The 23,706-nt window shown below is 41.0% G+C and overlaps 1 protein-coding gene across 2 annotated transcripts in view; it reads left to right on the top strand.

Annotated features, from left to right (window-relative positions):
- Window positions 1-23,706, top strand: part of ARHGEF7 (Rho guanine nucleotide exchange factor 7) — a 657,452-nt gene that overhangs the window by 425,050 nt on the left and 208,696 nt on the right. For both annotated transcript variants that reach the window (XM_053707777.1, XM_053707776.1), the window contains exon 8: window positions 23,502-23,597. In XM_053707777.1, the coding sequence (XP_053563752.1) occupies window positions 23,502-23,597 (96 nt within the window). The remainder of the gene's footprint in view (window positions 1-23,501; window positions 23,598-23,706) is intronic.

The raw sequence follows: 23,706 nt of genomic DNA, 5'->3' as shown, positions 1-23,706 counted from the left end.
ACCAGGAGGGGCAAAGTTTCCCAAACCTCAAAATGCCTATAAATACACCCCTCACCACACCCACAAATCAGTTTTACAAACTTTGCCTCCTGTGGAGGTGGTGAAGTAAGTTTGTGCTAGATTCTACGTTGATATGCGCTCCGCAGCAGGTTGGAGCCCGGTTTTCCTCTCAGTGTGCAGTGAATGTCAGAGGGATGAGAAGAGAGTATTGCCTATTTGAATTCAATGATCTCCTTCTACGGGGTCTATTTCATAGGTTCTCTGTTATCGGTCGTAGAGATTCATCTCTTACCTCCCTTTTCAGATCGACGATATACTCTTATATATACCATTACCTCTACTGATTCTCGTTTCAGTACTGGTTTGGCTTTCTACTACATGTAGATGAGTGTCCTGGGGTAAGTAAGTCTTATTTCTCTTGTTAAGTGTATCCAGTCCACGGATCATCCATTACTTATGGGATATTAACTCCTCCCCAACAGGAAGTGCAAGAGGATTCACCCAGCAGAGCTTCTATATAGCTCCTCCCCTAACTGCCATTATCAGTCATTCTCTTGCACCCAACGAATAGATAGGATGTGTGAGAGGACTGTGGTGATTATACTTAGTTTCATACCTTCAATCAAAAGTTTGTTATTTTATAATAGCACCGGAGTGTGTTATTCCTTCTCTGGTAGAATTTGAAGAAGAATCTACCTGAGTTTTTCTATGATTTTAGCCGGAGTAGTTAAGATCATATTGCTGTTTCTCGGCCATCTGAGGAGAGGTAAACTTCAGATCAGGGGACAGCGGGCAGATTAATCTGCAAAGAGGTATGTAGCAGCTTATTATTTTCTGACAATGGAATTGATGAGAAAATTCTGCCATACCGATATAATGTAAACTCAGCCTTAAATGCAGTAGCAGCAACTGGTATCAGGCTGTCATGTATGTATATTTTACACTTCAGTATTCTGGGGAATGGCACTTCACTGGAATTATACTGTATGCATAAAACTTTAGCCTAATTTGCAGGGACTAGCAACAGGCTTTTTAATAACACTCAATTTATTAATGTTAAACGTTTTTTGCTGGCATGTAAAATCGTTTAATTTTCTGAGGTACTGGGTGAAAAAATGTTTTGGGCACTATTTTTTTCCACTTGACAGTCATTTTATTTAATTTATGACAGTTTACTGATCTCTCTCACTGTTATGTGTGAGGGGGAGGGACCTTTTTTGGTGCTTTTGCTACGCATCAAAAAATTCAGTCAGAAGTTTATTGTCTTCCCTGCATGATCCGGTTCATCTCTACAGAACTCAGGGGTCTTCAAAACTTGTTTTGAGGGAGGTAATCACTCACAGCAGAGCTGTGAGATTGTAGTTGACTGTGATAAAAAAAACAAAAAACGTTTATTTCTGTATTTTTTTTTTTTTTTTTTCTGCTATCAGGGTTAGTTATCCTTTGCTAATGGGAGCAATCCTTTGCTAAAATTGTGTTTTTTACAAAGATTTGATGCTATAACTTTTCAGTTTATTAATTTTCAACTGTCATAACTTTTTCTGTGCTTCTTATAGGCACAGTACGTTTTCATATTATAGTAAATTACTTGAAAAGTATTTCCAAGTTGCTAGTTTATTTGCTAGTGGAGCCCAATAGAAATTTATGTACTAACTGTATTGATGCTACTTTAAATAAAAGTCAATCTGTACAAATTGAACATATTTCACCAAACAACGAGGGGAGAGTTATGCCGACTAACTCGCCTCACGTGTCAGTACCTGCATCTCCCGCTCGGGAGGTGCGTGATATTGTAGCGCCGAGTACATCTGGGCGGCCATTACAAATCACATTACAGGATATGGCTACTGTTATGACTGAAGTTTTGGCTAAATTACCAGAACTAAGAGGTAAGCGTGATCACTCTGGGGTGAGAACAGAGTGCGCTGATAATATTAGGGCCATGTCAGACACTGCGTCACAATTTGCAGAACATGAGGACGGAGAGCTTCATTCTGCGGGTGACGGTTCTGATCCAAACAAACTGGATTCAGATATTTCAAATTTTAAATTTAAGCTGGAAAACCTCCGTGTATTACTAGGGGAGGTGTTAGCGGCTCTGAATGATTGTAACACAGTTGCAATACCAGAGAAAATGTGTAGGTTGGATAAATATTTTGCGGTACCGGCGAGTACTGACGTTTTTCCTATACCTAAGAGACTTACTGAAATTGTTACTAAGGAGTGGGATAGACCCGGTGTGCCGTTCTCACCCCCTCCGATATTTAGAAAGATGTTTCCAATAGACGCCACCACACGGGACTTATGGCAAACGGTCCCTAAGGTGGAGGGAGCAGTTTCTACTTTAGCTAAGTGTACCACTATCCCGGTGGAGGATAGCTGTGCCTTTTCAGATCCAATGGATAAAAAGTTAGAGGGTTACCTTAAGAAAATGTTTGTTCAACAAGGTTTTATATTGCAACCTCTTGCATGCATTGCGCCTGTCACGGCTGCAGCAGCATTTTGGTTTGAGTCTCTGGAAGAGACACTTGAATCAGCTCCAGATGAGATTACACACAAGCTTAAAGCCCTTAAGTTAGCTAACTCATTTATTTCAGATGCCGTAGTACATTTAACTAAACTTACGGCTAAGAATTCCGGATTCGCCATTCAGGCACGCAGAGCACTGTGGCTAAAATCCTGGTCAGCTGACGTTACTTCTAAATCTAAATTGCTTAATATACCTTTCAAAGGGCAGACCTTATTCGGGCCCGGGTTGAAAGAAATTATCGCTGACATTACAGGAGGTAAAGGCCATGCCCTGCCTCAAGACAGAGCCAAACCTAAGGCTAGACAGTCTAATTTTCGTTCCTTTCGTAATTTCAAAGCAGGAGCAGCATCAACTTCCTCTGCACCAAAACAGGAAGGAGCTGTTGCTCGCTACAGACAAGGCTGGAGACCTAACCAGTCCTGGAACAAGGGCAAGCAGGCCAGGAAACCTGCTGCTGCCCCTAAGACAGCATGAATCGAGGGCCCCCGATCCGGGAACGGATCTAGTGGGGGGCAGACTTTCTCTCTTCGCCCAGGCTTGGGCAAGAGATGTCCAGGATCCCTGGGCGTTAGAGATCATATCTCAGGGATACCTTCTAGACTTCAAATTCTCTCCCCCAAGAGGGAGATTTCATCTGTCAAGGTTGTCAACAAACCAAATAAAGAAAGAGGCGTTTCTACGCTGCGTACAAGATCTTTTATTAATGGGAGTGATCCATCCGGTTCCGCGGTCGGAACAAGGACAAGGGTTTTACTCAAATCTGTTTGTGGTTCCCAAAAAAGAGGGAACTTTCAGGCCAATCTTGGATTTAAAGATCCTAAACAAATTCCTAAGAGTTCCATCGTTCAAAATGGAAACTATTCGGACAATTTTACCCATGATCCAAAAGGGTCAGTACATGACCACAGTGGATTTAAAGGATGCTTACCTTCACATACCGATTCACAAAGATCATTACCGGTATCTAAGGTTTGCCTTTCTAGACAGGCATTACCAGTTTGTAGCTCTTCCATTCGGATTGGCTACGGCTCCGAGAATCTTCACAAAGGTTCTGTGTGCTCTTCTGGCGGTATTAAGACCGCGAGGAATTGCGGTAGCTCCGTACCTAGACGACATTCTGATACAAGCTTCAAGCTTTCAAACTGCCAAGTCTCATACAGAGTTAGTACTGGCATTTCTAAGGTCGCATGGATGGAAGGTGAACGAAAAGAAGAGTTCTCTCTTTCCACTCACAAGAGTTCCCTTCTTGGGGACTCTTATAGATTCTGTAGAAATGAAGATTTACCTGACAGAAGACAGGTTAACAAAGCTTCAAAATGCATGCCGTGTCCTTCATTCCATTCAACACCCGTCAGTAGCTCAATGCATGGAGGTGATCGGCTTAATGGTAGCAGCAATGGACATAGTACCCTTTGCACGTCTACATCTCAGACCGCTGCAATTGTTCATGCTAAGTCAGTGGAATGGGGATTACTCAGACTTGTCCCCTACTCTGAATCTGGATCAAGAGACCAGAAATTCTCTTCTATGGTGGCTTTCTCGGCCACATCTGTCCAGGGGGATGCCATTCAGCAGGCCGGACTGGACAATTGTAACAACAGACGCCAGCCTACTAGGTTGGGGCGCTGTCTGGAATTCTCTGAAGGCTCAGGGACAATGGAATCAGGAGGAGAGTCTCCTACCAATAAACATTCTGGAATTGAGAGCAGTTCTCAATGCCCTTCTGGCTTGGCCCCAGTTAACAACTCGGGGGTTCATCAGGTTTCAGTCGGACAACATCACGACTGTAGCTTACATCAACCATCAGGGAGGGACAAGAAGCTCCCTAGCAATGATGGAAGTATCAAAGATAATTCGCTGGGCAGAGTCTCACTCTTGCCACCTGTCAGCAATCCACATCCCGGGAGTGGAGAACTGGGAGGCGGATTTCTTAAGTCGTCAGACTTTTCATCCGGGGGAGTGGGAACTTCATCCGGAGGTCTTTGCCCAAATACTTCGACGTTGGGGCAAACCAGAGATAGATCTCATGGCGTCTCGACAGAACGCCAAGCTTCCTCGTTACGGGTCCAGATCCAGGGATCCGGGAGCGGTTCTGATAGATGCTTTGACAGCACCTTGGACCTTCGGGATGGCTTATGTGTTTCCACCCTTCCCGATGCTTCCTCGATTGATTGCCAGAATCAAACAGGAGAGAGCATCAGTGATTCTAATAACGCCTGCATGGCCACGCAGGACTTGGTATGCAGATCTAGTGGACATGTCATCCTGTCCACCTTGGTCGCTACCTCTGAAACAGGACCTTCTGATCCAGGGTCCCTTCAAACATAAAAATCTAATTTCTCTGAAGCTGACTGCTTGGAAATTGAACGCTTGATTTTATCAAAACGTGGTTTTTCTGAGTCAGTTATTGATACCTTAATACAGGCTAGGAAGCCTGTTACCAGAAAGATTTACCATAAGATATGGCGCAAATACTTATATTGGTGCGAATCCAAGAGTTACTCACGGAGTAAGGTTAGGATTCCGAGGATATTGTCTTTTCCTCAAGAAGGTTTAGAAAAGGGTTTATCCGCTAGTTCCTTAAAGGGACAGATTTCAGCTCTGTCCATTCTTTTACACAAACGTCTGTCAGAAGTTCCGGACGTTCAAGCTTTTTGTCAGGCTTTAGCTAGGATCAAGCCTGTGTTTAAAACTGTTGCTCCACCATGGAGTTTGAACTTTGTTCTTAATGTTTTACAGGGGGTTCCGTTTGAACCCCTTCATTCCATTGATATCAAGTTGTTATCTTGGAAAGTTCTGTTTCTTTCATGTAATTAACAAGAGTCCATGAGCTAGTGACGTATGGGATATACATTCCTACCAGGAGGGGCAAAGTTTCCCAAACCTTAAAATGCCTATAAATACACCCCTCACCACACCCACAAATCAGTTTTACAAACTTTGCCTCCAAGGGAGGTGGTGAAGTAAGTTTGTGCTAGATTCTACGTTGATATGCGCTCCGCAGCAAGTTGGAGCCCGGTTTTCCTCTCAGCGTGCAGTGAATGTCAGAGGGATGTGAGGAGAGTATTGCCTATTGAATGCAGTGATCTCCTTCTACGGGGTCTATTTCATAAGGTTCTCTGTTATCGGTCGTAGAGATTCATCTCTTACCTCCCTTTTCAGATCGACGATATACTCTTATATTTACCATTTCCTCTACTGATTCTCGTTTCAGTACTGGTTTGGCTTTCTACAAACATGTAGATGAGTGTCCTGGGGTAAGTAAGTCTTATTTTCTGTGACACTCTAAGCTATGGTTGGGCACTTTATTTATAAAGTTCTAAATATATGTATTCAAACATTTATTTGCCTTGACTCAGAATGTTCAACTTTCCTTATTTCCAGACAGTCAGTTTCATATTTGGGATTATGCTTTAATTATCATATTTTTTGCTTACCTCAAAAATTTGACTTTTTTCCCTGTGGGCTGTTAGGCTCGCGGGGGCTGAAAATGCTTCATTTTATTGCGTCATTCTTGGCGCGGACTTTTTTGGCGCAAAAATTCTTTTCCGTTTCCGGCGTCATACGTGTCGCCGGAAGTTGCGTCATTTTTTGACGTTATTTTGCGCCAAAAATGTCGGCGTTCCGGATGTGGCGTCATTTTTGGCGCCGAAAGCATTTAGGCGCCAAATAATGTGGGCGTCTTATTTGGCGCCAAAAAATATGGGCGTCGCTTTTGTCTCCACATTATTTCAGTCTCATTTTTCATTTGCTTCTGGTTGCTAGAAGCTTGATGTTTGGCATTTTTTTCCCATTCCTGAAACTGTCTTATAAGGAATTTGATCTATTTTGCTTTATATGTTGTTTTTTCTCTTACATATTGCAAGATGTCTCACGTTGCATCTGAGCCAGAAGATACTACAGGAAAACCTCTGCCTGCTGGATCTACCAAAGCTAAGTGTATCTGCTGTAAACTTTTGGTAGCTATTCCTCCAGCTGTTGTTTGTATTAAATGTCATGACAAACTTGTTAATGCAGATAATATTTCCTTTAGTGATGTACCATTGCCTGTTGCAGTTCCCTCAACATCTAAGGTGCAGAATGTTCCTGATAACATAAGAGATTTTGTTTCTGAATCCATAAAGAAGGCTTTGTCTGTTATTTCTCCTTCTAGTAAACGTAAAAAATCTTTTAAATCTTCTCTCTCTACAGATGAATTTTTAAATGTACACCATCATTCTGATTCTTTGGACTCTTCTGGTTCAGAGGATTCTGTCTCAGAGATTGATGCTGATAAATCTTCATATTTATTTAAGATGGAATTTATTCGCTCTTTGCTTAAAGAAGTACTAATTGCTTTAGAAATAGAGGATTCTAGTCCTCTTGATACTAATTCTATACGTTTGGATAAGGTTTTTAAAGCTCCTGCGGTTATTCCAGAAGTCTTTCCTGTTCCTAATGCTATTTCTGCAGTAATTGCTAAGGAATGGGATAGATTGGGTAATTCATTTACTCCTTCTAAACGTTTTAAGCAATTATATCCTGTTCCGCCTGACAGGTTAGAATTTTGGGACAAAATCCCTAAAGTTGATGGGGCTATTTCTACCCTTGCTAAACGTACTACCATTCCTACATCAGATGGTACCTCGTTTAAGGACCCTTTAGATAGAAAAATTGAATCTTTTCTAAGAAAAGCTTATCTATGTTCAGGTAATCTTCTTAGACCTGCTATATCATTGGCTGATGTTGCTGCAGCTTCAACTTTTTGGTTGGAAACTCTAGCGCAACAAGTATCAAATCGTGATTCTCATGATATTATTATTCTTCTCCAGCATGCTAATAATTTCATCTGTGATGCCATTTTTGATATTATTAGAGTTGATGTTAGATTTATGTCTCTGGCTATCTTAGCCAGAAGAGCTTTATGGCTTAAGACTTGGAATGCTGATATGGCTTCTAAATCAACTCTACTTTCCATTTCTTTCCAGGGAAACAAATTATTTGGTTCTCAGTTGGATTCTATTATTTCAACTGTTACTGGTGGGAAAGGAACTTTTTTACCACAGGATAAAAAGTCTAAAGGTAAAAACAGGGCTAATAATCGTTTTCGTTCCTTTCGTTTCAACAAAGAACAAAAGCCTGATCCTTCGTCCTCAGGAGCAGTTTCAGTTTGGAAACCATCTCCAGTCTGGAATAAATCCAAGCCTGCTAGAAAGGCAAAGCCTGCTTCTAAGTTCACATGAAGGTACGGCCCTCATTCCAGTTCAGCTGGTAGGGGGCAGGTTACGTTTTTTCAAAGAAATTTGGATCAATTCTGTTCACAATCTTTGGATTCAGAACATTGTTTCAGAAGGGTACAGAATTGGTTTCAAGATGAGACCTCCTGCAAAGAGATTTTTTCTTTCCCATGTCCCAGTAAATCCAGTGAAAGCTCAAGCATTTCTGAATTGTGTTTCAGATCTAGAGTTGGCTGGAGTAATTATGCCAGTTCCAGTTCCGGAACAGGGGATGGGGTTTTATTCAAATCTCTTCATTGTACCAAAGAAGGAGAATTCCTTCAGACCAGTTCTGGATCTAAAATTATTGAATCGTTATGTAAGGATACCAACGTTCAAGATGGTAACTGTAAGGACTATATTGCCTTTTGTTCAGCAAGGGAATTATATGTCCACAATAGATTTACAGGATGCATATCTGCATATTCCGATTCATCCAGATCATTATCAGTTCCTGAGATTCTCTTTTCTAGACAAGCATTACCAATTTGTGGCTCTACCGTTTGGCCTTGCTACAGCTCCAAGAATTTTCACAAAGATTCTCGGTGCCCTTCTGTCTGTAATCAGAGAACAGGGTATTGTGGTATTTCCTTATTTGGACGATATCTTGGTACTTGCTCCGTCTTTACATTTAGCAGAGTCTCATACGAATCGACTTGTGTTGTTTCTTCAAGATCATGGTTGGAGGATCAATTTACCAAAGAGTTCTTTGATTCCTCAAACAAGGGTAACCTTTCTGGGTTTCCAGATAGATTCAGTGTCCATGACTTTGTCTTTAACAGACAAGAGACGTCTAAAATTGATTACAGCCTGTCGAAACCTTCAGTCTCAATCATTCCCTTCGGTAGCCTTATGCATGGAAATTCTAGGTCTTATGACTGCTGCATCGGACGCGATCCCCTTTGCTCGTTTTCACATGCGACCTCTTCAGCTCTGTATGCTGAACCAATGGTGCAGGGATTACACGAAGATATATCAATTAATATCTTTAAAACCGATTGTTCGGCACTCTCTAACGTGGTGGACAGATCACCATCGTTTAATTCAGGGGGCTTCTTTTGTTCTTCCGACCTGGACTGTAATTTCAACAGATGCAAGTCTCACAGGTTGGGGAGCTGTGTGGGGATCTCTGACGGCACAAGGAGTTTGGGAATCTCAGGAGGTGAGATTACCGATCAATATCTTGGAACTCCGTGCAGTTTTCAGAGCTCTTCAGTTTTGGCCTCTTCTGAAGAGAGAATCGTTCATTTGTTTTCAGACAGACAATGTCACAACTGTGGCATACATCAATCATCAAGGAGGGACTCACAGTCCTCTGGCTATGAAAGAAGTATCTCGAATTTTGGTTTGGGCGGAATCCAGCTCCTGTCTAATCTCTGCGGTTCATATCCCAGGTGTAGACAATTGGGAAGCGGATTATCTCAGTCGCCAAACGTTGCATCCGGGCGAATGGTGTCTTCACCCAGAGGTATTTCTTCAGATTGTTCAAATGTGGGGGCTCCCAGAGATAGATCTGATGGCCTCTCATCTAAACAAGAAACTTCCCAGGTATCTGTCCAGATCCCGGGATCCTCAGGCGGAGGCAGTGGATGCATTATCACTTCCTTGGAAGTATCATCCTGCTTATATCTTTCCGCCTCTAGTTCTTCTTCCAAGAGTAATCTCCAAGATTCTGAGGGAATGCTCGTTTGTTCTGCTAATAGCTCCGGCATGGCCTCACAGGTTTTGGTATGCGGATCTTGTCCGGATGGCATCTTGCCAACCATGGACTCTTCCGTTAAGACCAGACCTTCTGTCTCAAGGTCCTTTTTTCCATCCGGATCTGAAATCCTTAAATTTAAAGGTATGGAGATTGAACGCTTGATTCTTGGTCATAGAGGTTTCTCTGACTCCGTGATTAATACTATGTTACAGGCTCGTAAATCTGTATCTCGAGAGATATATTATAGAGTCTGGAAGACTTATATTTCTTGGTGTCTTTCTCATCATTTTTCTTGGCATTCTTTTAGAATACCGAGAATTTTACAGTTTCTTCAGGATGGTTTAGATAAGGGTTTGTCCGCGAGTTCTTTGAAAGGTCAAATCTCCGCTCTTTCTGTTCTTTTTCACAGAAAGATTGCTATTCTTCCTGATATTCATTGTTTTGTACAAGCTTTGGTTCGTATAAAACCTGTCATTAAGTCAATTTCTCCTCCATGGAGTTTGAATTTGGTTTTGGGAGCTCTTCAAGCTCCTCCGTTTGAACCTATGCATTCATTGGACATTAAATTTCTTTCTTGGAAAGTTTTGTTCCTTTTGGCCATCTCTTCTGCTAGAAGAGTTTCTGAATTATCTGCTCTTTCGTGTGAGTCTCCTTTTCTGATTTTTCATCAGGATAAGGCGGTGTTGCGAACTTCTTTTGAATTTTTACCTAAAGTTGTGAATTCCAACAACATTAGTAGAGAAATTGTGGTTCCTTCATTATGTCCTAATCCTAAGAATTCTAAGGAGAAATCATTGCATTCTTTGGATGTTGTTAGAGCTTTGAAATATTATGTTGAAGCTACGAAATCTTTTCGTAAGACTTCTAGTCTATTTGTTATCTTTTCCGGTTCTAGGAAAGGCCAGAAAGCTTCTGCCATTTCTTTGGCATCTTGGTTGAAATCTTTAATTCATCTTGCCTATGTTGAGTCGGGTAAAATTCCGCCTCAAAGAATTACAGCTCATTCTACTAGGTCAGTTTCTACTTCCTGGGCGTTTAGGAATGAAGCTTCAGTTGACCAGATCTGCAAAGCAGCAACTTGGTCCTCTTTGCATACTTTTACTAAATTCTACCATTTTGATGTATTTTCTTCTTCTGAAGCAGTTTTTGGTAGAAAAGTTCTTCAGGCAGCGGTTTCAGTTTGAATCTTCTGCTTATGTTTTTTATTAAACTTTATTTTGGGTGTGGATTATTTTCAGCAGGAATTGGCTGTCTTTATTTTATCCCTCCCTCTCTAGTGACTCTTGTGTGGAAAGATCCACATCTTGGGTAGTCATTATCCCATACGTCACTAGCTCATGGACTCTTGTTAATTACATGAAAGAAAACATAATTTATGTAAGAACTTACCTGATAAATTCATTTCTTTCATATTAACAAGAGTCCATGAGGCCCACCCTTTTTTGTGGTGGTTATGATTTTTTTGTATAAAGCACAATTATTCCAATTCCTTATTTTATATGCTTCGCACTTTTTTTCTTATCACCCCACTTCTTGGCTATTCGTTAAACTGATTTGTGGGTGTGGTGAGGGGTGTATTTATAGGCATTTTAAGGTTTGGGAAACTTTGCCCCTCCTGGTAGGAATGTATATCCCATACGTCACTAGCTCATGGACTCTTGTTAATATGAAAGAAATGAATTTATCAGGTAAGTTCTTACATAAATTATGTTTTTTAATGGCGATTTCCTCGGCTCGAAGAGTCTCTGAGTTATCTGCCTTACATTGTGATTCTCCTTATCTGATTTTTCATTCAGACAAGGTAGTTCTGCGTACTAAACCTGGGTTCCTACCTAAGGTGGTCACTAACAGGAATATCAATCAAGAGATTGTGGTTACATCTTTGTGTCCTAATCCTTCTTCGAAAAAGGAACGTCTGCTACACAATCTAGATGTAGTCCGTGCCCTGAAATTTTATCTACAGGCAACTAAGGATTTTCGACAAACGTCTTCCCTGTTTGTCGTTTATTCTGGTCAGAGGAGAGGTCAAAAAGCTTCGGCTACCTCTCTCTCCTTTTGGCTTCGTAGCATAATACGGTTAGCCTATGAGACTGCTGGACAGCAGCCTCCTGAAAGAGTTACAGCACATTCTACTAGAGCTGTGGCTTCCACTTGGGCCTTTAAGAATGAGGCTTCTGTTGAACAGATTTGCAAGGCTGCAACTTGGTCTTCTCTTCATACTTTTTCCAAATTTTCCAAATTTGACACTTTTGCTTCTTCGGAGGCTGTTTTTGGGAGAAAGGTTCTTCAGGCAGTGGTTCCTTCCGTATAAAGAGCCTGCCTGTCCCTCCCGTCATCCGTGTACTTTAGCTTTGGTATTGGTATCCCATAAGTAATGGATGATCCGTGGACTGGATACACTTAACAAGAGAAAACATAATTTATGCTTACCTGATAAATTTATTTCTCTTGTAGTGTATCCAGTCCACGGCCCGCCCTGTCACTTTAAGGCAGGTAATTTTTCCATTAAACTACAGTCACCACTGTACCCTATGGTTTTCCTTTCTCTGCATGTTTTCGGTCGAATGACTGGTAATGGCAGTTAGGGGAGGAGCTATATAGCAGCTCTGCTGGGTGAATCCTCTTGCACTTCCTGTTGGGGAGGAGTTAATATCCCATAAGTAATGGATGATCCGTGGACTGGATACACTACAAGAGAAATAAATTTATCAGGTAAGCATAAATTATGTTTTTCTGTGACACTCTAAGCTATGGTTGGGCACTTTTATATAAAGTTCTAAATATATGTGTTTAAACATTTATTTGCCTTGATTCAGGATGTTCAACGTTCCTTATTTTCAGACAGTCAGTTTCATATTTGGGATAATGCATATGAATAATTCAAATTTTTCTTACCTTAAAATTTGACTTTTTTTCCTGTGGGCTGTTAGGCTCGCGGGGGCTGAAATGCTTCATTTTATTGCGTCATTCTTGGCGCGGACTTTCTTGACGCAAAAATTTTCTTGTCATTTCCGGCGTCATACGTGTCGCCGGAAGTTGCGTCATTTTTGACGTTTTTTGCGCCAAAAATGTCGGCGTTACCGGATGTGGCGCCATTTTTGGCGCCAAAATCATTTAGGCGCCAAATAATGTAGGCGGCTTTTTTGGCGCTAAAAAATTTGAGCGTCATTGTTGTCTCCACAATATTTAAGTCTCATTATTTATTGCTTCTGGTTGCTAGAAGCTTGTTCATTGGCATTTTTTTCCCATTCCTGAAACTGTCATTTAAGGAATTTGATCAATTTTGCTTTTTATGTTGTTTTTTCTATTACATATTGCAAGATGTCTCAATTGGACTCTGAATCAGAAGCCACTTTTGGAAAAACGCTTAACTGAGTTTCAGTTCTACCAAAGCTAAGTTCATTTATTTTAAATGTTATAAATGTTTATCTTTAGCGATGGTTTGTAATAAGATATTATGTTATACTTTTACATGCGGAATCCATTAGTATTTATGCTTTAGATATTTTCTTTTCTTACAAGAAATATTTAGAAGACTTATAAGAAATATTTTTCTGATTCTATGTTAAAGGCTTTGTCTGACTTCGTGCCTTCTAATAAAATTTTTAGGTCTTTTTCACTTCTTTTTTAATTATTGAAGTTTCAAATGACCAACAACATACTGATTTATCCTTCTCTGATGATGTTTTTTTCAGAAATTTTCTTCATCAGATATTGACACTAACAAATCTACTTTTTTATTATTTTTCAATTATTAAAGTACATTTGTTCTTTGTTGAAAAGGTGTTGATTATTTTGGATATTAAGGTAACTAGTTCTTTAAGACTAGCTGACATCATTTCTGCCTATTTATTTCTTTAGAGGTTTTCTTTCCAATTCCCTATACTAGGGAATGGAATAGGCTGAGAATTTTCTTTTATTCCTTTTTCAAAAAGGTTTTAAACTATATTCTTTGCCAGCAGTTAAACTCAATTTGGAGGGTTCTCCAATTTATTGGGGCTATCTCTAATTCTACTAATTATGCTATTGTTTCTATAGCAAAATAGTATTTATTTTCCTTTAGATAGCTGTATCTTATTTATGGAAAATTATTTAGTTTCAGGCTTGGTCCTGTGACTTTTTTGGATATTGCAATTGCTTCATTTTCTCTGTTTACTTTAAGATCAAGTATCAGATTATGATTTATTTTAGCATTGTTAAAGGGACAACATTTACTAGACTAGGTGCTGTTGCATTTGTCTTGTTGTTTTGCATTTATTGATTATGCAAGTCCACTGTATTGGCTGGTCCTTTAAACTGAACTATCATGCTAATAATTTCATTTGTGTCTTCATTTTATTGAATATTTTCGCAAATGAGGGTTAATCTATGTCTTTAGCTTTTTTAGCTAGAAGAATTTTGTGATTTAAAAAAAAAAAAAAAAAATCCATATTTCCTTTGTTCTAAGATAATCAATTATTTATTTTATAATTGGATTTAATTCTTAACTGTTACTCTGGGCTTCAAGGTTGAGTTCTAAGACTAAAACTTTAAGCTTATACTAGTTTGGTTGTTCTTATTAAGGAACGAATTCCTGAGTTCTTTCCCAAGTAACATGTCTATAATTGGAGTTCGAAATCAGCTCCCTAATTTTGCGATGTACGTACCAGCTTGGCTGGTAAGGGGCAGGTTAAGGCTTCTTTGAAATTTATTTTGTCCAAATTTCTTTGATTTTATTCCAGCAAGGCTAACACTTTCTTTAACTGTGTTTCTGTCCTATATATTTTGGGTACTGTTGAAGCATGGCTGGGCACCCATGGGGTTCAAGCGCTGCTCAGACCTGGAATCTTCTGGGCTATTTCTTCCAGTTTCTTTTGAGGAACCGGGTTTTGAAGTTTTATTCAAATTATTTTGCCTTTTTATGGTCTTTGATAGCATTATTTGTTTTCATTAGATACAATAAATGCATATTTCTCCAACATAGGTGTGTCCGGTCCACGGCGTCATCCTTACTTGTGGGATATTCTCTTCCCCAACAGGAAATGGCAAAGAGCCCAGCAAAGCTGGTCACATGATCCCTCCTAGGCTCCGCCTACCCCAGTCATTCTCTTTGCCGTTGTACAGGCAACATCTCCACGGAGATGGCTTAGAGTTTTTTAGTGTTTAACTGTAGTTTTTATTATTCAATCAAGAGTTTGTTATTTTAAAATAGTGCTGGTATGTACTATTTACTCAGAAACAGAAAAGAGATGAAGATTTCTGTTTGTATGAGGAAAATGATTTTAGCAACCGTTACTAAAATCCATGGCTGTTCCACACAGGACTGTTGAGAGCAATTAACTTCAGTTGGGGGAACAGTGAGCAGTCTCTTGCTGCTTGAGGTATGACACATTCTAACAAGACGATGTAATGCTGTAAGCTGTCATTTTCCCTATGGGATCCGGTAAGCCATGTTTATTAAGATAGTAAATAAGGGCTTCACAAGGGCTTATTAAGACTGTAGACTTTTTCTGGGCTAAATCGATTCATTATTAACACATATTTAGCCTTGAGGAATCATTTAATCTGGGTATTTTGATAAGATTATATCGGCAGGCACTGTTTTAGACACCTTATTCTTTAGGGGCTTTCCCAAATCATAGGCAGAGCTTCATTTTCGCGCCGGTGTTGCGCACTTGTTTTTGAGAGGCATGACATGCAGTCGCATGTGTGAGGAGCTCTGATACATAGAAAAGACTTTCTGAAGGCGTCATTTGGTATCGTATTCCCCTTTGGGCTTGGTTGGGTCTCAGCAAAGCAGATACCAGGGACTGTAAAGGGGTTAAAGTTAAAAACGGCTCCGGTTCCGTTATTTTAAGGGTTAAAGCTTCCAAATTTGGTGTGCAATACTTTTAAGGCTTTAAGACACTGTGGTGAAATTTTGGTAAATTTTGAACAATTCCTTCATATTTTTTCGCAATTGCAGTAATAAAGTGTGTTCAGTTTAAAATTTAAAGTGACAGTAACGGTTTTATTTTAAAACGTTTTTTGTACTTTGTTATCAAGTTTATGCCTGTTTAACATGTCTGAACTACCAGATAGACTGTGTTCTGAATGTGGGGAAGCCAGAGTTCCTTCTCATTTAAATAAATGTGATTTATGTGACAATGACAATGATGCCCAAGATGATTCCTCAAGTGAGGGGAGTAAGCATGGTACTGCATCATTCCCTCCTTCGTCTACACGAGTCTTGCCCACTCAGGAGGCCCATAGTACATCTAGCGCGCCAATACTCCTTACTATGCAACAATTAACGGCTGTAATGGATAATTCTGTCAAAAACATTTTAGCCAAAATGCACACTTATCAGCGTAAGCGCGACTGCTCTGTTTTAGATACTGAAGAGCATGACGACGCTGATAATAATGGTTCTGAAGGGCCCCTAAACCAGTCTGATGGGGCCAGGGAGGTTTTGTCTGAGGGAGAAATTACTGATTCAGGGAACATTTCTCAACAAGCTGAACCTGATGTGATTACGTTTAAATTTAAGTTGGAACATCTCCGCATTCTGCTTAAGGAGGTATTATCCACTCTGGATGATTGTGACAAGTTGGTCATCCCAGAGAAACTATGTAAAATGGACAAGTTCCTAGAGGTCCCGGGGCTCCCAGAAGCTTTTCCTATACCCAAGCGGGTGGCGGACATTGTAAATAAAGAATGGGAAAGGCCCGGTATTCCTTTCGTCCCTCCCCCCATATTTAAAAAATTGTTTCCTATGGTCGACCCCAGAAAGGACTTATGGCAGACAGTCCCCAAGGTCGAGGGAGCGGTTTCCACCTTAAACAAACGCACCACTATACCCATAGAAGATAGTTGTGCTTTCAAAGATCCTATGGATAAAAAATTAGAAGGTTTACTTAAAAAGATGTTTGTTCAGCAGGGTTACCTTCTACAACCAATTTCATGCATTGTCCCTGTCGCTACAGCCGCGTGTTTCTGGTTCGATGAGCTGGTAAAGGCGGTCGATAGTGATTCTCCTCCTTATGAGGAGATTATGGACAGAATCAATGCTCTCAAATTGGCTAATTCTTTCACCTTAGACGCCACTTTGCAATTGGCTAGGTTGGCGGCTAAGAATTCTGGGTTTGCTATTGTGGCGCGCAGAGCGCTTTGGTTGAAATCTTGGTCAGCTGATGCGTCTTCCAAGAACAAGCTACTTAACATTCCTTTCAAGGGGAAAACGCTGTTTGGCCCTGACTTGAAAGAGATTATCTCTGATATCACTGGGGGTAAGGGCCACGCCCTTCCTCAGGATCGGCCTTTCAAGGCCAAAAATAAACCTAATTTTCGTCCCTTTCGTAGAAACGGACCAGCCCAAAGTGCTACGTCCTCTAAGCAAGAGGGTAATACTTCTCAAGCCAAGCCAGCTTGGAGACCAATGCAAGGCTGGAACAAGGGAAAGCAGGCCAAGAAACCTGCCACTGCTACCAAGACAGCATGAAATGTTGGCCCCCGATCCGGGACCGGATCTGGTGGGGGGCAGACTCTCTCTCTTCGCTCAGGCTTGGGCAAGAGATGTTCTGGATCCTTGGGCGCTAGAAATAGTCTCCCAAGGTTATTTTCTGGAGTTCAAGGGGCTTCCCCCAAGGGGGAGGTTCCACAGGTCTCAGTTGTCTTCAGACCACATAAAAAGACAGGCATTCTTACATTGTGTAGAAGACCTGTTAAAAATGGGAGTGATTCATCCTGTTCCATTAGGAGAACAAGGGATGGGGTTCTACTCCAATCTGTTCATAGTTCCCAAAAAAGAGGGAACGTTCAGACCAATCTTAGATCTCAAGATCTTAAACAAGTTTCTCAAGGTTCCATCGTTCAAGATGGAAACCATTCGAACAATTCTTCCTTCCATCCAGGAAGGTCAATTCATGACCACGGTGGATTTAAAGGATGCGTATCTACATATTCCTATCCACAAGGAACATCATCGGTTCCTAAGGTTCGCATTCCTGGACAAGCATTACCAGTTCGTGGCGCTTCCTTTCGGATTAGCCACTGCTCCAAGGATTTTCACAAAGGTACTAGGGTCCCTTCTAGCTGTGCTAAGACCAAGGGGCATTGCCGTAGTACCTTACTTGGACGACATTCTGATTCAAGCGTCGTCCCTTCCTCAAGCAAAGGCTCACACGGACATTGTCCTGGCCTTTCTCAGATCTCACGGATGGAAAGTGAACGTGGAAAAGAGTTCTCTATCTCCGTCAACAAGGGTTCCCTTCTTGGGAACAATAATAGACTCCTTAGAAATGAGGATTTTTCTGACAGAAGCCAGAAAAACAAAACTTCTAGACTCTTGTCGGATACTTCGTTCCGTTCCTCTTCCTTCCATAGCGCAGTGCATGGAAGTGATAGGTTTGATGGTAGCGGCAATGGACATAGTTCCTTTTGCGCGCATTCATCTAAGACCATTACAACTGTGCATGCTCAGTCAGTGGAATGGGGACTATACAGACTTGTCTCCGAAGATACAAGTAAATCAGAGGACCAGAGACTCACTCCGTTGGTGGCTGTCCCTGGACAACCTGTCACAAGGGATGACCTTCCGCAGACCAGAGTGGGTCATTGTCACGACCGACGCCAGTCTGATGGGCTGGGGCGCGGTCTGGGGATCCCTGAAAGCTCAGGGTCTTTGGTCTCGGGAAGAATCTCTTCTACCGATAAATATTCTGGAACTGAGAGCGATATTCAATGCTCTCAAGGCTTGGCCTCAGCTAGCGAGGGCCAAGTTCATACGGTTTCAATCAGACAACATGACAACTGTTGCGTACATCAACCATCAGGGGGGAACAAGGAGTTCCCTAGCGATGGAAGAAGTGACCAAAATCATTCTATGGGCGGAGTCTCTCTCCTGCCACCTGTCTGCTATCCACATCCCAGGAGTGGAAAATTGGGAAGCGGATTTTCTGAGTCGTCAGACATTGCATCCGGGGGAGTGGGAACTCCATCCGGAAATCTTTGCCCAAGTCACTCAACTGTGGGGCATTCCAGACATGGATCTGATGGCCTCTCGTCAGAACTTCAAAGTTCCTTGCTACGGGTCCAGATCCAGGGATCCCAAGGCGGCTCTAGTGGATGCACTAGTAGCACCTTGGACCTTCAAACTAGCTTATGTGTTCCCGCCGTTTCCTCTCATCCCCAGGCTGGTAGCCAGGATCAATCAGGACAGGGCGTCGGTGATCTTGATAGCTCCTGCGTGGCCACGCAGGACTTGGTATGCAGATCTGGTGAATATGTCATCGGCTCCACCATGGAAGCTACCTTTGAGACGAGACCTTCTTGTTCAGGGTCCGTTCGAACATCCGAATCTGGTCTCACTCCAGCTGACTGCTTGGAGATTGAACGCTTGATCTTATCGAAGCGAGGGTTCTCAGATTCTGTTATCGATACTCTTGTTCAGGCCAGAAAGCCTGTAACTAGAAAGATTTACCACAAAATTTGGAAAAAATATATCTGTTGGTGTGAATCTAAAGGATTCCCTTGGGACAAGGTTAAGATTCCTAAGATTCTATCCTTCCTTCAAGAAGGATTGGAAATAGGATTATCTGCTAGTTCCCTGAAGGGACAGATTTCTGCCTTGTCTGTGTTACTTCACAAAAAGCTGGCAGCTGTGCCAGATGTTCAAGCCTTTGTTCAGGCTCTGGTCAGAATCAAGCCTGTTTACAAACCTTTGACTCCTCCTTGGAGTCTCAACTTAGTTCTTTCAGTTCTTCAGGGGGTTCCGTTTGAACCCTTACATTCCGTTGATATTAAGTTATTATCTTGGAAAGTTTTGTTTTTGGTTGCAATTTCTTCTGCTCGAAGAGTTTCAGAATTATCTGCTCTGCAGTGTTCTCCTCCTTATCTGGTGTTCCATGCAGATAAGGTGGTTTTACGTACTAAACCTGGTTTTCTTCCAAAAGTTGTTTCTAACAAAAACATTAACCAGGAGATTATCGTACCTTCTCTGTGTCCGAAACCAGTTTCGAAGAAGGAACGTTTGTTGCACAATTTGGATGTTGTTCGCGCTCTAAAATTCTATTTAGATGCTACAAAGGATTTTAGACAAACATCTTCCTTGTTTGTTGTTTATTCCGGTAAAAGGAGAGGTCAAAAAGCAACTTCTACCTCTCTCTCTTTTTGGATTAAAAGCATCATCAGATTGGCTTACGAGACTGCCGGACGGCAGCCTCCCGAAAGAATCACAGCTCATTCCACTAGGGCTGTGGCTTCCACATGGGCCTTCAAGAACGAGGCTTCTGTTGATCAGATATGTAGGGCAGCGACTTGGTCTTCACTGCACACTTTTACCAAATTTTACAAGTTTGATACTTTTGCTTCTTCTGAGGCTATTTTTGGGAGAAAGGTTTTGCAAGCCGTGGTGCCTTCCATTTAGGTGACCTGATTTGCTCCCTCCCTTCATCCGTGTCCTAAAGCTTTGGTATTGGTTCCCACAAGTAAGGATGACGCCGTGGACCGGACACACCTATGTTGGAGAAAACAGAATTTATGTTTACCTGATAAATTACTTTCTCCAACGGTGTGTCCGGTCCACGGCCCGCCCTGGTTTTTTAATCAGGTCTGATATTTTATTTTCTTTAACTACAGTCACCACGGTATCATATGGTTTCTCCTATGCAAATATTCCTCCTTAACGTCGGTCGAATGACTGGGGTAGGCGGAGCCTAGGAGGGATCATGTGACCAGCTTTGCTGGGCTCTTTGCCATTTCCTGTTGGGGAAGAGAATATCCCACAAGTAAGGATGACGCCGTGGACCGGACACACCGTTGGAGAAAGTAATTTATCAGGTAAACATAAATTCTGTTTTTCATTTTTCTGTTTTCATTCAGATTATTTTCTGAGGATGCGGAATCTCATATGATTCACTTACTCTTCAGGACATAGTTAGAGGATCTTCTTTTCTAAAGCTCTTGATTCCTCACACAAGGGTCACCTTTTTTAGGTTCCCAGATAGTTTGTGTCACTGTCCTTGTCTCTATCAGACAAGGGATAATGTTATTGGGTTCCGTCTATTGGTACCTTTAGTCTCTATTATTTCCTTCAGTTGCTATATATGCATAGAAGTTTTAGGTCTTATGACCACAGCATTGGATTCAATTCCCTTTGCTCATTTTCTCTAGAAAGAACCTTTCCAGTCTTTTATAAGTGTTGTTTCTTCAAGAACATGGTTGGAGGATCAATTTACCTTAAAGTTCGTTTGATTCCTCAGACAAGGGTAACCTTTTTAGGTTTCCTGATAGATTCAGTGTTCTTGATTCTGTCTGACGGACAAGAGGCGTCTGAAATTGGTTTCAGCTTATCGAAACCTTCAGTCTCATTCATTCCCTTCGGTAGTCTTATGCATGGAAATTCTAGGTCTTATGACTGCTGCAATTGACGCGATTCCCTTTGCTCGTTTTCACATGCGACCTCTTCAGCTCTGTATGCTGAACTAGTGGTGCAGGGATTATACAAAGATATCTCAATTATTATCTTTAAAACCGATTGTTCGACACTCTCTGATGTGGTGGACAGATCACCATCGTATAGTTCATGGGGCTTCTTTTTGTTCCTCCAACCTAGACTATGATCTCAACAGATGCAAATCTGACAGGTTGGGGAGCTGTATGGGGGTTTCTGACAGCACAAGGGGTTTGGGAATCTCAGGAGGTGAGATTACCAATCAACATTTTTGGAACTCCGTGCAATTTTCAGAGCTCTTCAGTTATGGCCTCTTCTAAAGAGAGAATCGTTCATTTGTTTTCAGACAGACAATGTCACAACTGTGGCATACATCAATCATCAAGGAGGGACTCACAGTCCTCTGGCTATGAAAGAAGTATCTCGGATACTGGTATGGGCGGAATCCAGCTCCTGTCTAGTTTCTGTGGTTCATATCCCAGGTATAGACAATTGGGAAGCGGATTATCTCAGTCGCCAAACGTTACATCCGGGCGAATGGTCTCTTCACCCAGAGGTATTTCTTCAGATTGTTCAAATATGGGGACTTCCAGAAATAGATCTGATGGCTTCTCATCTAAACAAGAAACTTCCCAGGTATCTGTCCAGATCCAGGGATCCTCAAGCGGAAGCAGTGGATGCATTGTCACTTCCTTGGAAGTATCATCCTGCCTATATCTTTCCGCCTCTAGTTCTTCTTCCAAGAGTAATCTCCAAGATTCTGAAGGAATGCTCGTTTGTTCTGCTGGTGGCTCCAGCATGGCCTCACAGGTTTTGGTATGCGGATCTTGTCTGGATGGCCTCTTGCCAACCGTGGACTCTTCCGTTAAGACCAGACCTTCTGTCGCAAGGTCCTTTTTTCCATCAGGATCTCAAATCCTTAAATTTAAAGGTATGGAGATTGAACGTTTGATTCTTAGTTAAAGAGGTTTCTCTGACTCGGTGATTAATACTATGTTACAGGCTCGTAAATTCTGTATCTAGGAAGATATATTATAGAGTCTGGAAGACTTACATTTCTTGGTGTCTTTCTCATCTTTTTTCCTGGCATTCTTTTAGAATTCCGAGAATTTTACAGTTTCTTCAGGATGGTTTGGATAAAGGTTTGTCTGCAAGTTCCTTGAAAGGACAAATCTCTGCTCTTTCTGTTCTTTTTCACAGAAAGATTGCTAATCTTCCTGATATTCATTGTTTTGTACAAGCTTTGGTTCGTATAAAACCTGTCATTAAGTCAATTTCTCCTCCTTGGAGTTTGAATTTGGTTCTGGGGTTCTTCAAGCTCCTCCGTTTGAACCTATGCATTCATTGGACATTAAATTACTTTCTTGGAAAGTTTTGTTTCTTTTGACCATCTCTTCTGCTAGAAGAGTTTCTGAAATATCTGCTCTTTCTTGTGAGTCTCCTTTTCTGATTTTTCATCAGGATAAGGCGGTGTTGCGAACTTCTTTTAAATTTTTACCTAAGGTTGTGAATTTTAACAACATTAGTAGAGAAATTGTGGTTCCTTCATTATGTCCTAATCCTAAGAATTCTAAGGAGAGATCATTGCATTCTTTGGATGTAGTTAGAGCTTTGAAATATTATGTTGAAGCTACTAAGAGTTTCCGAATGACATCTAGTCTATTTGTTATCTTTTCTGGTTCTAGGAAAGGTCAGAAGGCCTCTGCCATTTCTTTGGCATCTTGGTTGAAATCTTTATTTCATCATGCTTATGTCGAGTCGGGTAAAACTCCGCCTCAAAGGATTACAGCTCATTCTACTAGGTCAGTTTCTACTTCCTGGGCGTTTAGGAATGAAGCTTCGGTTGATCAGATTTGCAAAGCAGTAACTTGGTCTTCTTTGCATACTTTTACTAAATTCTACCATTTTGATGTGTTTTCTTCTTCTGAAGCAGTTTTTGGTAGAAAAGTACTTCAGGCAGCTGTTTCAGTTTGATTCTTCTGCTTATAATTTCAGTTTTTTTCATTATAAGATTTAAACTTTATTTTGGGTGTGGATTATTTTCAGCGGAATTGGCTGTCTTTATTTTATCCCTCCCTCTCTAGTGACTCTTGCGTGGAAGATCCACATCTTGGGTAGTCATCCCATACGTCACTAGCTCATGGACTCTTGCTAATTACATGAAAGAAAACATAATTTATGTAAGAACTTACCTGATAAATTCATTTCTTTCATATTAGCAAGAGTCCATGAGGCCCACCCTTTTGTGGTGGTTATGATTTTTTTGTATAAAGCACAATTATTCCAATTCCTTATTTTTTATGCTTTCGCACTTTTTTCTTATCACCCCACTTCTTGGCTATGCGTTAAACTGATTTGTGGGTGTGGTGAGGGGTGTATTTATAGGCATTTTGAGGTTTGGGAAACTTTGTCCCTCCTGGTAGGAATGTATATCCCATACGTCACTAGCTCATGGACTCTTGCTAATATGAAAGAAATGAATTTATCAGGTAAGTTCTTACATAAATTATGTTTTATTTATTTCCCCTTTATGAATGGCTTCATAAAACATGAATGCTTACATGCAACAGTGAATTGCTAACCATTTTTGTTTTTTTCATTTAGGTTGAGTCCCACAAGTACGTCTTATTTAATGGGTAACTTGGAAGAGATCTGTACTTTCCAGCAGATACTTGTTCAGTCATTAGAGGAATGTACAAAGTAAGTTATTTTGCATACGATTAATGAATTTGATTTTAATTATTGGAGGAATAGCTACTTTTATTTTGTTCACTAAATAAGACAAAATATCCACTCACCGTTGATCCCT

This window comes from Bombina bombina, chromosome 3 (assembly GCF_027579735.1).
Source record: "Bombina bombina isolate aBomBom1 chromosome 3, aBomBom1.pri, whole genome shotgun sequence".
In the NCBI taxonomy this organism is placed as follows: domain Eukaryota; kingdom Metazoa; phylum Chordata; class Amphibia; order Anura; family Bombinatoridae; genus Bombina; species Bombina bombina.
This window is presented reverse-complemented; position numbering and strand designations above follow the sequence as displayed.